At 44.8% G+C, this 13,724-nt stretch overlaps 1 protein-coding gene across 1 annotated transcript in view; it reads left to right on the top strand.

Annotated features, from left to right (window-relative positions):
- Positions 1-13,011: 13,011 nt before the first annotated feature.
- The window catches only part of LOC124616321, a 44,934-nt gene continuing 44,221 nt past the window's right edge, over positions 13,012-13,724 (top strand). Inside the window, exon 1 of the mRNA XM_047144627.1 lies at positions 13,012-13,359. Within this exon, the coding sequence (XP_047000583.1) occupies positions 13,012-13,359 (348 nt within the window). The remainder of the gene's footprint in view (positions 13,360-13,724) is intronic.

Raw genomic sequence — 13,724 nt, forward strand, 5'->3', positions numbered from 1 at the left:
GATGTTTAACTTTTGAAATGATTATAATTTATTAGGGAAGTGCAGCAATGGTATCTTCTGTCTTGTGACTGTAATGTTCTGGTTACCTGCCCTGATCAAAAATGGTTCAAATGGCTCTGAGCACTATGGGACTTAACATCTATGGTCATGAGTTCCCTATAACTTAGAACTACTTAAACCTACCTAACCTAAGGACATCACACAACACCCAGTCATCATGAGGCAGAGAAAATCCCTGACCGCGCCGGGAATCGAACCCGGGAACCCGGGCGCGGGAAGCGAGAACGCTACCGCACGACCACGAGCTGCGGACTTACCTACCCTGATCGCTGGCGTAGCTTTCCGGCAGTGTGCTTTCCTCACTGCATTGATGCTGTCTGGCATGGCGTGTAGTTCGACAGCTTGATGTTGTTCCCGCTTTTTCTTTGAGTGGTTGTTGCGCCTTGACTGTGTTCAGACGACACTTATTAAGAAATATTCCGGCTGTGATCCTCGTCCTTGCTGATGTTTTAAGTTGTTGTGTCATTGGTCAGGTGGAAGGGAATTGATTAGCTTGTTGGTTGGTTCTTCAGCCGTCCCAAAGCCGTGCTGCCACCTGATTACCTAGTGTTAACGCTTGGCTGCCTGTATCACCTGAACTGTTGTTAGAGTTTACTACCCAGGCCGACCCTTGGAACACTTCTGAGCACCACTGTTCTGTTGTTTGTGATTGTGATTTTCTTTTGTTGCAAGTACTGTGCCAGGCCTTGAACCGTGTACTAATTTTGTCTGTTCTATGTTCAGTATATGGCCTTCAGTTGAACCTTACGTGAAGTATTTTAAGATTAGGCCTTCAGCCGTGTTTTATTTAAAATTCTTGTTTGCTCTGTATTTAGGCCTCCAGCTGCGTTTGTTTTAAAATTTGTGGCTTTCAGCCATAATGTGTAAAGTCCTGTCTGTAAGGTTTCTCTTTAGTTATCTTGAATTCTTCAAATGGCCTTCAGCTGTGCTGTGTAAATGCTCATCTTAAGGTTTGTCTTTAACTATTTTGAGTAATTTTTTAAGCCGGCCGAAGTGGCCGTGCGGTTAAAGGCGCTGCAGTCTGGAACCACTAGACCGCTGCGGTCGCAGGTTCGAATCCTGCCTCAGGCATGGATGTTTGTGATGTCCTTAGGTTAGTTAGGTTTAACTAGTTCTAAGTTCTAGGGGACTAATGACCTCAGCAGATGAGTCCCATAGTGCTCAGAGCCATTTGAACCATTTTTTTAAGATGATTTTCTGTTGTACTGTCTAAATGCTTGTCTTTAAAGGTTGCCTTTTATTATGTTGAAATATTATTGGACTTTCAGCCGAGGAATTAATTTATATTTTCCTTAATATGGTTTTTAGCCGAAATTGGTAAATGTTTGCCTATAAAGAATTTCCATTGCTGATCTGAAATATTATTTGGGCTTTTAGCCAAGAAGATATTTTAATTTTACTTAAGTAAGGCCCTCAGCCATTCGTCTAAATTCTTGTGCATTAAAAGGAATTATTTAAGAATATTTTAATTTTATTTAAGTAAGGCCTTCAGCCATTTCTCCAAATCCTTGTGTATTAAAAAGATTTATTTAAACCTTATCATTGAGAAGTTACTTCGACCCTCAGCCGTGAATTGATCCTTGTTGTTTTAAAGAGTAAACCGTACATTGTGTTTTCGAGTAATAAGGTTCTGTGTTCTTGTGTAGCTAACAGTAACTGATCTTGGCGCCTTTCCACAACCTGATCAGCTCTGTCCTGCGATACCAGATTTCAGATTTCATGTAGTTAAAAGAGCAGTGACACAGAGGATCCTCATGAAAAACACAGCCTATGCATCTAATGAGGGTGCTGCAATAAATTTTTTAGGGTTTTACATAAGATCTCCACTTAATTTCTTTCTGAGGTTCTCTTCAAACGTAGACGAATGGAAATTACTGCTTATAGATCAATTCCATTCTTTCATTGCATTCAGCTCCAATGATAAATCATTAGAATCACTGTGATTGTCCATGGTAAACAGAATTCCCTTCTACATGTTAAACTGATGATGGGAGGTGGCAGAATAAAACTGACTGGGCGCCTGCAATAAAAAGTGTACGTCGGAAGGATGGAGGTAGGAAGACCCTTGTGCGGATAGTCAAGAGACGTTTGTGTGTCTGGAATTATGTCAGATTGGGTTGCTGAGAGAAACTGAAAAAGTTCAGTGGACAGCTGTCCCATTGATGACTAAACACAAATAATAATGTTGAAATGGTTCAAATGGCTCTGAGCACTATGGGACTTAACTTCTAAGGTCGTTAGTCCCCTAGAACTTAGAACTACTTAAACCTAACTAACCTAAGGGCATCACACACACCCATGCCCGTGGCAGGATTCGAACCTGCGACCGTAGCGGTTGCGCGGTTCCAGACTGAAGCGCCTACAACCGCTCAGCCACTCCGGCCGGCAATAATAATGTGTAGATCGTTATATTCACGCTGCGTGCCGCTAAGAAGGAAATAGCACTTTACGTACGTCTCCAGCCAGCACTCTCCCAGTCGAGGTCGCTCTTCCATTGTTCGTAGTTTTCCATGGTGAGATCCATGCGCACCCGTCACCAAGAGATGCTACACTGGTATGACGTCACTGGTGCGACTCCGAGGCCCACGAGAAAGACAGGTCGTGGCGCGTACGTCACAGCACGTGATACTGCAGGTATAGCGGAGAGAGAGTGAATATTTCAGACGAATTTAGTAATTCTCGACTGTATACTTAAGCGCTTAGAAGTTTTCGACAACACACGACAAAATTAAGACCTTCATTGGACACGTTGTCAATGAAATATTAATTTCCCGTGGGCCCTGCACGGAGCCGAGCGTCCACAAAGCGTGGCAGACAAACCGACTAGTGTGACGTCATAAGTTCATTGCAGGGCCCGTGTATCTCGTGGCTCCGTGCGACTCTGATCGATCGGGGTGTCTTATTAAGTAGTTGCAATTCAGAGCTTTGTCCAGAAGCACTGCATCTATAGACTTTTGAGAAATAGTACGAAAGACAGGAGTAAGGACATTAAATCTACATAGCAGGAAGCTACTAAGCGTTAGTCTAATAATATGCAGTGACTTATCTAAGTGTATTAGCATTGAAGACTCCTTGTTTCTATCACAAACATTACTGTCATTGTATATAGCTCAACACCACAGAGCCTTGTCCAGATCCACTGCATCTACAGACTTTTGAGAATTAGTACGAAAGACAGGAGTAAGGACATTAAATCGACATAGCAGGAAGCTACTAAGCGTTAGTCTAATAATATGCAGTGTATTAGCATTCAAGACTCCTTGTTTCTTCCAGAAACATTACTGTCATTGTATATAACTCAACAGCACTGGAGAACCTGCAGCACTTCCAAATTAAGTATATCTTAATTAAGCATACATAGTTTAAATGCAGTTGTTTGTGTGTCATCTTTTTGTAGATACCTGCCTTTATTAGCTGCCTTTACTACCGACAGATTCTAAAGAAACACACATAGTAAACTTTAATTATCCATCATACATCATACATGCACCAACTGAAAAAAAAAAAAAAAAAATCGCAACAGCAAAAAGTAATTAATGTATAGTTATGAAGTTTCGGGAATACATTTGTAGCGGTAATATATTTAAATGATTAACATTGCAAGATCACACGTTAAAGTCTGCGCAAGATAAGCCATTAATAACCGGTGTAGCTGCCAGATTGTTGAATGTAAGCATGAAAACGTTCATGCATTCTGTTGCACACGTTCTGGAAGTCACTTTGTGGGCTGGAGGTCCATGCCAGTTGCAGTTGGTCGGTCAATACAGGGATAGTTAATATTGTCTGTGAATGACACTGGAGCTGTCGTCCTATGATGTCCCTTAGGTGCTCAATTGGAGACAGATCTGGTGATCGAGCAGGCCAAGGCAACATTTCCACGCTCTGTACAGAATTTTGGGTTTCAACAGCGGTATGCGCGCGAGCGTTATTCTGATGGAAAGCACCTCATGTAATGCTCTTCATGAATGGCAGCAAAACAGGTCGAATCATTTGAACCATTTTTTTTTTTTTTTTTTTTTTTGTCTAGCATGCAGACCGATTAATTGCAGGCCCTTAACGGACCTCCTTCTAGTCAACACACAAACCTCACTGGCACAGAGGCCGAACCAGCTTTAACAAACCTCCACCTAACGCTCTAATGAGCTCTCGATTGGCACCACGTAAGTCGGAAATGGCGGTGGTTTTGGGTCAGTGGAAGGCAAACTTCAGCGCTGGCTCGGAGCTGTTTCTGAAGAAACCGATTTGTGGTAGTTCGTTGTGTCACTATGGTCCCAACTGCTGCTGGTATTGCCGCTGCAGATGCAGTTATGATGCGTCAGAGCCATATGCCGAACAGGATTGTCTTCCCTTTTGTTAGTAGCACGTGGGCATCCGGAGCCCGGTCTTCTTGCAACCGTACATTCCCGTGACCACCGCTGCCAGCAGTCATGTACAGTGGCTACATTCCCGCCAAGTCTTTCTGCAATATCACAGGTAAAACATCCTGCTTCTCGTAGCCCTGTTACATGGCATCGTTCAAACTCAGCGAGGTGTTAATAATCGCGTCTTTGTAGCCTTAAAGGTATTCTTGAACAAAATCAACTCAACACGTCCTGTCTCAAAGGTAACTAACGCTCACGACCGTTACAGCGTGTATTTAAAGAAAACCTGATTTGCGTCCTAATAGTGGCGCTACTTGCGCCACCCTTATCCGACTGGTGTGAAATCTGAATAGACATCATCTTTCAGATGTAGAAACTTTCGTTTATGTCACACAACTCCTTCTTGATATCGCGTTTTTTTCCGTCAGTGTACCAGAAAAGAGTAGATACGTATGTCTGTACGGATGTTCCACATCTGCTCCTAAGCTTATCTACCGATTTCAACTAAACTTGTTACGCATATTCTTTATTGTAAGGCAAGAATCGCTGTCAGCTTAAGAATCACCTACCTATTATAGTTCAGGAGATATGACGTCATAAACACTGAGGTGCGTGAAAAACTGCCACATCATGCATGACGTTCGAATTTATCACTTCTTTGCTACTGATTCTATACACAACATATTTCGTTGACAGTGTCCTTATGCGCCGTTGGATTTATCGACACAAATATATCATTGTACGACACATCGTTCAGGAAATTATTTCATAAACCATGAGATACGTGAAAAGTGCCGCTATGTGCGTAAAGTTTTAATACATTTACTCTTAGGACTAAGACACTCCTACAGTCGAGTCAACTTAAAGAAATCCTTGACATTTGACAGCGCTTTTGACAGCTTTCACTGCGAAGCACAAGCGGCTGTAGGCGAAACCGGTAGCCGTCTATGGAGCTACAAACATGCGTTACCATAGAGACGTTAACAAAATCGAGGTGTAGACACGGGAAGCAGCTGCGCTTAGCGTACAGAAACTGTAGGGAATCGTGTTTCTTAATTTAAATGCTGTACTTATACATTTGTATATTCTTGCTACGACTGTTTCATAGTTTCATATGCGTTTTCATGAATACAAGGAAATAAATTTTTTTCTATACTACAAACGCAGTTCCTGTTTTGTTTTATTTCTTAATAGAAAACTGAAAAAATGAATACCCAGCCATTGCCGAGTTTGTCAGCAGCATCATATGAGCATGTAAAATACCAGTACTGATATTTCGTGAACTTGTGTTCATGGATGATTCTCGGACGTAACTGTTCCCTCCTCTATATTCCTATTCCCTGCACACCCCCTAACCTACCCTCTCATTTCCATATGCAGAATATTGCATAGGTTTTCTGCAGAAACAGTGATTTTAAAATTAGACATACTAAGGCGTGCAGACATTTATTTATCTTCCACTAACATCCGCTTATGAAATGGGAAGCAAACAAGAAGCACTGTTGCGAGGTACTTCATGTAAACTAGAAGGTCATTTTGTTAGTATATGATATACGTAAAATAACCTGTCAGATTTGGCCTAAAATCAAATCTAATGTGTGACTGATAGAAACGTTTCACTAGCTACTTGAAGTCCCAAGGTGTGTCTGTGATAATACTTCCGGAGCACTTTTACAGAACAGTGAGTCATATAACTGTCTCGGTGCAACTTTATGTAACGTAAACTGGTACCGATGCAGGCGTCATAGAAGGAAATCGGGAAGACGGAGCAGCCTTTCTCTGTCTAGCTGACGTCCTTGCCATACCATTTGCCTGCACGTGTTCTGCTGCAAGTGTTCGTCCCTGTAGTCCTGTTTCTCGATCGAGGCGTGACTCATCACTCTGTCCGTTGTACATGATACATGCTCACAATAATTTTATGTTCTGCCGAAATTGGACTCCAACTGCGCATCTTTCTCAGACTTACTATTATGTGCTATACTTGAATATTACATAGCACTGTACTATGTCTCTTTTTTCGACGTATTTGAGAAATCTTGCTTAGCGCTTGGTTTAGAGGGAGTCATCCGATATTCCTTCGCTGCATTTATAAACATAAGTAATTTGTTAAAATACACTCCTGGAAATGGAAAAAAGAACACATTGACACCGGTGTGTCAGACCCACCATACTTGCTCCGGACACTGCGAGAGGGCTGTACAAGCAATGATCACACGCACGGCACAGCGGACACACCAGGAACCGCGGTGTTGGCCGTCAAATGGCGCTAGCTGCGCAGCATTTGTGCACCGCCGCCGTCAGTGTCAGCCAGTTTGCCGTGGCATACGGAGCTCCATCGCAGTCTTTAACACTGGTAACATGCCGCGACAGCGTGGACGTGAACCGTATGTGCAGTTGACGGACTTTGAGCGAGGGCGTATAGTGGGCATGCGGGAGGCCGGGTGGACGTACCGCCGAATTGCTCAACACGTGGGGCGTGAGGTCTCCACAGTACATCGATGTTGTCGCCAGTGGTCGGCGGAAGGTGCACGTGCCCGTCGACCTGGGACCGGACCGCAGCGACGCACGGATGCACGCCAAGACCGTAGGATCCTACGCAGTGCCGTAGGGGACCGCACCGCCCTCTTCCCAGCAAATTAGGGACAGTGTTGCTCCTGGGGTATCGGCGAGGACCATTCGCAACCGTCTCCATGAAGCTTGGCTACGGTCCCGCACACCGTTAGGCCGTCTTCCGCTCACGCCCCAACATCGTGCAGCCCGCCTCCAGTGGTGTCGCGACAGGCGTGAATGGAGGGACGAATGGAGACGTGTCGTCTTCAGCGATGAGAGTCGCTTCTGCCTTGGTGCCAATGATGGTCGTATGCGTGTTTGGCGCCGTGCAGGTGAGCGCCACAATCAGGACTGCATACGACCAAGGCACACAGGGCTAACACCCGGCATCATGGTGTGGGGAGCGATCTCCTACACTGGCCGTACACCACTGGTGATCGTCGAGGGGACACTGAATAGTGCACGGTACATCCAAACCGTCATCGAACCCATCGTTCTACCATTCCTAGACCGGCAAGGGAACTTGCTGTTCCAACAGGACAATGCACGTCCGCATGTATCCCGTGCCACCCAACGCGCTCTAGAAGGTGTAAGTCAACTACCCTGGCCAGCAAGATCTCCGGATCTGTCCCCCATTGAGCATGTTTGGGACTGGATGAAGCGTCGTCTCACGCGGTCTGCACGTCCAGCACGAACGCTGGTCCAACTGAGGCGCCAGGTGGAAATGGCATGGCAAGCCGTTCCACAGGACTACATCCAGCATCTCTACGATCGTCTCCATGGGAGAATAGCAGCCTGCATTGCTGCGAAAGGTGGATATACACTGTACTAGTGCCGACATTGTGCATGCTCTGTTGCCTGTGTCTATGTGCCTGTGGTTCTGTCAGTGTGATCATGTGATGTATCTGACCCCAGGAATGTGTCAATAAAGTTTCCCCTTCCTGGGACAATGAATTCACGGTGTTCTTATTTCAATTTCCAGGAGTGTATGAGGGACAGCCAAATCAAAACCGAACACTTACCACATCGGAATCAAGGAATGATTCCACCTAATCACCACATGTATTAAGACATTTAGCCCAGTGGGAGACGAGACGATAAATTCCTGTTTCTTAGAAAGCAATCGGCCGCTCACTGATCCACAACCGCACCCGCTCTTTCACTAACTCGTATGATTACAACCAAAGTCCACGCATGTCTTTCTTCAGACAGCCACGATGTGAAAATCACACGGTGAAAAGTCCACGCTATATGGAAGATGTAGTAGTGTTTCCCAACCACATCGGTGAAGCGTAGCTTTCGTCAGGTTGGCAGTGTGGGGGCGGGCTTTATCGTGCAACAAGATGATTACGTCCTACAGCATTTCTGGGCGTTTTGACTACATGGCGCGTTGTGGTTTCGGCAAAGTCTCTTCATAGTACTCGAGGAACTCATCAAACAGAGGGCCCTTGCAGTCGAAGAAGAAGGTTACGATAATGCTCGTCCACACACAGCCAATCGTACGAAGGCTAGGCTTCAGCGATTTGGTTGGCAAACACTGCAACATCCCCCGTACAGCCTGGATCTTTCACTGTGTTTTTTTTCACGTCTTTGACGACCTGAAGAAAGACATGGGTGGACGTCGGTTGTAGATCCGTCAGCGGTTGTGGACCCGTCAGCGGCCAACCGCTTTCTACGAAGTAGGAATTGATCATCTCGTCTCCCAATGGGATAAATGTCTTAATGCGTGTTGTGGTTACCTCTGAATGGGAACATTTCATGGTCCCGTTTGGATCGGTGCTCAGTTTTCATTGATAGTCCCTTATACCTTTATTTTCATGAGTTATTGTGGTAGTGCTCTTCAGTCCGAAGACTAATTTGAAGCAACTCATTACACCGGTCTTTACTGTGCGAGTCTCGTCACCTCTACATAAATAGCGCAACCTACAATAATCTGAACCTGCTCACTGTATTCGAGCCGTGGTCTACTTCAAAAGCTTATATCCCCACGCTTCCCTCAATAACTGAACAGAAGGTACTATGATGGTTCATGACGTGTCCTATCAGCCTAACCTTCCCTGTAGTCAAGATGTATCATAAAGTCGATTCAGTTCCTTCATATTACTTACTCGATGTGCCCTCTAATCTTGGACATTCTTCTGTAGCACTGCACTACAGAAACTTTCTTTTCATTTCTGAACTGTTTCAGTTCACGTTTCTCTTCCGTCAAAGACTACAACCCAGACATATACCTTCACAGTAGACTTCCCAACGTCTAAATTTGTGTTCGATGCTAGCTAATTTCTCTCTTCAGAAATGTTTTTGTTGTTATTGCCTATCTGTATTTTATATCCTCTATACTCCAGTAATCATCAGTTATTTTGATGCCTAATTATCAAAGCTCATTTACTAGTATTAGGCTCAAATAATGTAATCAAAATCCCCCTGCATCTGCTAAAATGATTAGTGCTGAGGATCAGTATTGTCCAACACATACTTGACAACTTAATGTCTTTATTGTGGTTACTTTTTTGTGCCATTTATCCCTGTGTAATGAAAAGTTATCTATTATCTGAAAAGTGCTGATAGGGGATGTGGTGTCACCGCCAGACACCACACTTGCTAGGTGGTAGCCTTTAAATCGGCCGCGGGCCGGTAGTATACGTCGGACCCGCGTGTCGCCACTATCAGTGATTGCAGACCGAGCGCCGCCACACGGCTGGTCTAGAGAGACTTCCTAGCACTCGCCCAGTTGTACAGCCGACTTTGATAGCGATGGTTCACTGGCTACTTACGTTCTCATTTGCCGAGACGACAGTGTAGCATAGCCTTCAGCTACGTCATTTGCTACGACCTAGCAAGGCGCCATTATCAGTTACTATTGATATTATGAATCATGTACCGTCAAGACCGACGTTCATCATTAATGGATTAAAGTTAAGAATTCCACCAGCTACGTCTGTTTTTCTAAATTCTAATTTCCTTGTCCTGTTCCAGACCTCACGCCAGCCTGCGTGAGCTAAAACGCGTGCATTTCGGCCTCCTCTACTAACACGGTGTTGGCTCTCCTGCCAACCACAACAGGGGATTCTGTACATTATTTGAGATGGGCACAGAATTATTAGAAATAAATGTTCGGTAGTTCCTTGTCGAAATACCATATCGTTACCTAGAAAATGATGATGTATGCACAATAGCTATGGCTTAACGCTAAGAGAATTCTGTACAGCTATGACCTGAGGGCATCTCTCTGCTTGTAGCGAGGTTTTATTGTAGTTCTTAAAGAATCAGTTTCACATTGTGATTGTGCTGTTCTGGTAGACATAATTCGGCTGCTTATTTTAACGTTCTTGTAGTTAATGATCCATTACGACTTCGTGGAAGCCTATACAGTTAGAAGGGATAACTAATGAATAAGTAAGGAATCTAATCAGGAAGAAAAGAGCTTTTTAGCACGACTTAAGAAGCAGTAAATTTAGTAATGAAGGAATATGGTGGTGCAGACGAGGAAGGAAACTATAGAAATTGATTCGCTTCATTACAGAAAATAGGTTTACTGCTTATGCACAGACGAAGAGATTTGCACCTACGATAGGTAACCGTGGAGGTTGTGTTAGTATGCGAACTGAAGACTACGACGTAGCCGAAACCAGTCATTTAATGAAATAATGGTTTATTTTTGGAACTAGTTTTTACCCAATTCTAATTTATCTTCAGAATATTTACTTTCTTAAAGCATTATGCTGATCAATGGAAAGTAGATCACGAGCCAACATGGGAGACACCGATGATAAATTGCACCTTCATCAGTGTTATCGTTTACTCTGAGACTTAAGCACTACCAACTGTTACTAAGCACTTTTTTTTAACGTTGTGCAGAATACTGTGTGCGTTGACATGCAGACCAGGAATCATCACGTTTTGTGCAATTCTAAACTGATACAAATGAAGTTGCACAACCGATGCTCGATGTAGGACTGTTTCTCGCGTCAGACAATATTTTGCTAAACAATAAAACAAGTACGCAATTATAGTGCATACTGCCACACTTTGCAGTTGAAAGGCAACAGTAATGGAATCCGTCAGTGGGATATTAGTACCAATGTTTAGTTAGTATAAGTTCCACTTGCTACTTACCATGAGGAATAACTACAAGACGAAAAGGTCTTACACTAATTTTCTATCTTAAAATACAGTGAAATTATCCTGCAATCCCCAGCTCAACGCTTTAGGAACAATACTTCATAATTTTCCTTCTAACTAGGAATTTTTTTTCTTTCGGTTCCCATCGTTACATTGCAGCAGTCAGCGTGAGACTCTACAACTTATCCTCTCATGTTAGAATGATACTGTAGTGTTTTGGTACATGTTTAACATCCTTCTTACGTCAAATTTTTGGTTTCTAATTTATCTGTTTAACTGTTGTAATCCCATCTTACCAGTGTGCCTATCTGTATTGCCTCTTGCACTTTCAACTGTTGACCTTAACTATTTTGTGTGTTCATTCTTGATTTTGTTTCCTTAACTTCTGTCTGATTTGGTTAGTATAGTAGGGAGTACGTGATATTTCCAAACGTCATAATTAAAATTTCGCTCTGGAAGAGGCTGTAATAGTTTTATGTAGATGATGCTCATATTCCTACTGCTATTTTTTATCAATGTCGTACTGATATTCTCTTACACAGAAAACTGTAATATGATACATGATGATAAGATCAAGATAAACGTCTTAAGATCTAAGTGAACACACTAATTTTAAGATAAGAACTTGTTTTATTTTCACATATTATAACACTTCTGGAGGCCAAAAACCTGCTGTCGAGGTATCGATATGGGTTCCGAAAACAACATAGCTCGCTTTGTTCATCCACAGGATCCAGAAAGCTACCGGTGGTAGCGAATTTGTACATGGAGAACTTCGAGGAGGAAGCCCTGTCGTCATCCGAATGGAAACCTACTTGCTTTTTCCGGTTCGTGGACGACACGTTCGTCATCTAACCACATGGTATGGATAAACTCCTTGACTTCCTTACACATCTTAACTCCATACACCCCAACATCAAATTCACTATGGAGACTGAAACGGAGGGTAAATTACCTTTCCTTGACGTCTTGGTCAAGAGAAGGTCTGACGGCACCCTGGGTCATGGGGTGTATCGGAAGACAACGCACACTGATCTGTATTTGCACGCAGACAGCTGCCACCAGCCTTCACAGAGGAATGGGGTACTTAAAACCCTAGTACATAGGGCGCGTACTATATCTGACGCAGAGAGTCTACCCCAGGAATTGGAACATCTGAGAATTGAATTTCGAAAAAATGAGTACTCAGAGTGGCAGATTCAACGTGCTCTCCGCCCAACCACTACAGCACAACCTGTGGAGATGGATGAAATCACGAGGGAGGAGGTAGGCATTGCGTTTATTCCATATACAGGCGCACTCTCGGGGAAAATCGTCCGCATTTTGAAGAACTGTGTTTTGTCCTCCGAATAAAACTCGTGCACTGGTGGGGAGCGCCAAAGATGACCTCGGTTTGAGGAAGGCCGGCGTGTACCAAATTCCGTGTCAATGTGGCAAGTCGTATATTGGCCAGACGATGCGTACCGTCGAGGATCGATGCCGTCAACACCAGAGGCACACTCGACTGATGTATCCGAGCAAGTCGGCGGTCGCTGAACATTGTTTGTCGGAAAATCACGCCATGGAGTATGACCGCACGAGGATTCTGGTACAGACGTCGAGATACTGGGACAGCGTTGTTAGAGAGGCCATCTAAATTCGCACCAATGACGACCTCATAAACCGTGACTGTGGCAATACTCTTAGCAAGGCTTGGGAACCAGCGAAGTAAATCGAGCAAACGTATAGTTGTGACGACCACGGCGGACAGAGCCATCACTCCGACGTCATCTCAGACACCGTCGCAATCTATTCCACCGCGCGACCGTGACGCGGGGGCGCGGACAGCGGACGGAGCGCGCCACGGACGGAGGGTATTTAAATCGGCCGCCACCGCGACTCCGCCCAGAATCGAAAGATATGGGAAGTGACAATGATCATGAGGGTAACAGTCACGCCGGAGAAGCTGAAGAAAAGATCGGGCCCAGGGCGATGTTTCAATTGCCAAAAAGTGGGGCACATGGCTAGGGACTGCGACATGCCTATGAGGTGCGTCAGGTGCGGTGAAAAGCACAAGTACGAGGAATGCCCGGTACCGCAGGGGGAGGGCAAGGAGAAGTGCTGCAATTGTGCAGGCGCGCATCCTGCCAGCTACCTGGGGTGCCCGGAATTCCGCAAAGCTAGGGACCGCCTAAGGGGAAAGCACCCACAGACAGCAGGGGCAAAGCATCGCACCGCACCTCCACCACCACCACCAAGCCGATATCCAAGATCCACAGCGACAAGGGTATTTCAATCCAGGACATACTCGTCTACCGTCAGTGCCCCAACTCGCCCTCCTCCGCACAACCACGTTCCTGTCAACGGAGAATCGCCTAGGGAAGCCCCCCCCCCCCTACTCACTAGAGCCCAGTCTGCGTGACACGACACAGAACGTCTCGGTAGAACACTTAGCAGCGACCATAAACGCCCTTCAGGCTCAGGTGAACCAACTGGCAAACATCTTGGCCACCATGACTCAACACCCCGCCGAACACTCATCGGCAGCAAAGCAGGCGCCGTCATCGGCGATGACATCAGGAAACCCCACCCCCCGACATGGATAGACGACCTAACATACAAGGTCTAAAAATGTGCGTCTTCAACGCAAAC

Source organism: Schistocerca americana, chromosome 5 (assembly GCF_021461395.2).
Source record: "Schistocerca americana isolate TAMUIC-IGC-003095 chromosome 5, iqSchAmer2.1, whole genome shotgun sequence".
Taxonomy (NCBI): Eukaryota; Metazoa; Arthropoda; class Insecta; order Orthoptera; family Acrididae; genus Schistocerca; species Schistocerca americana.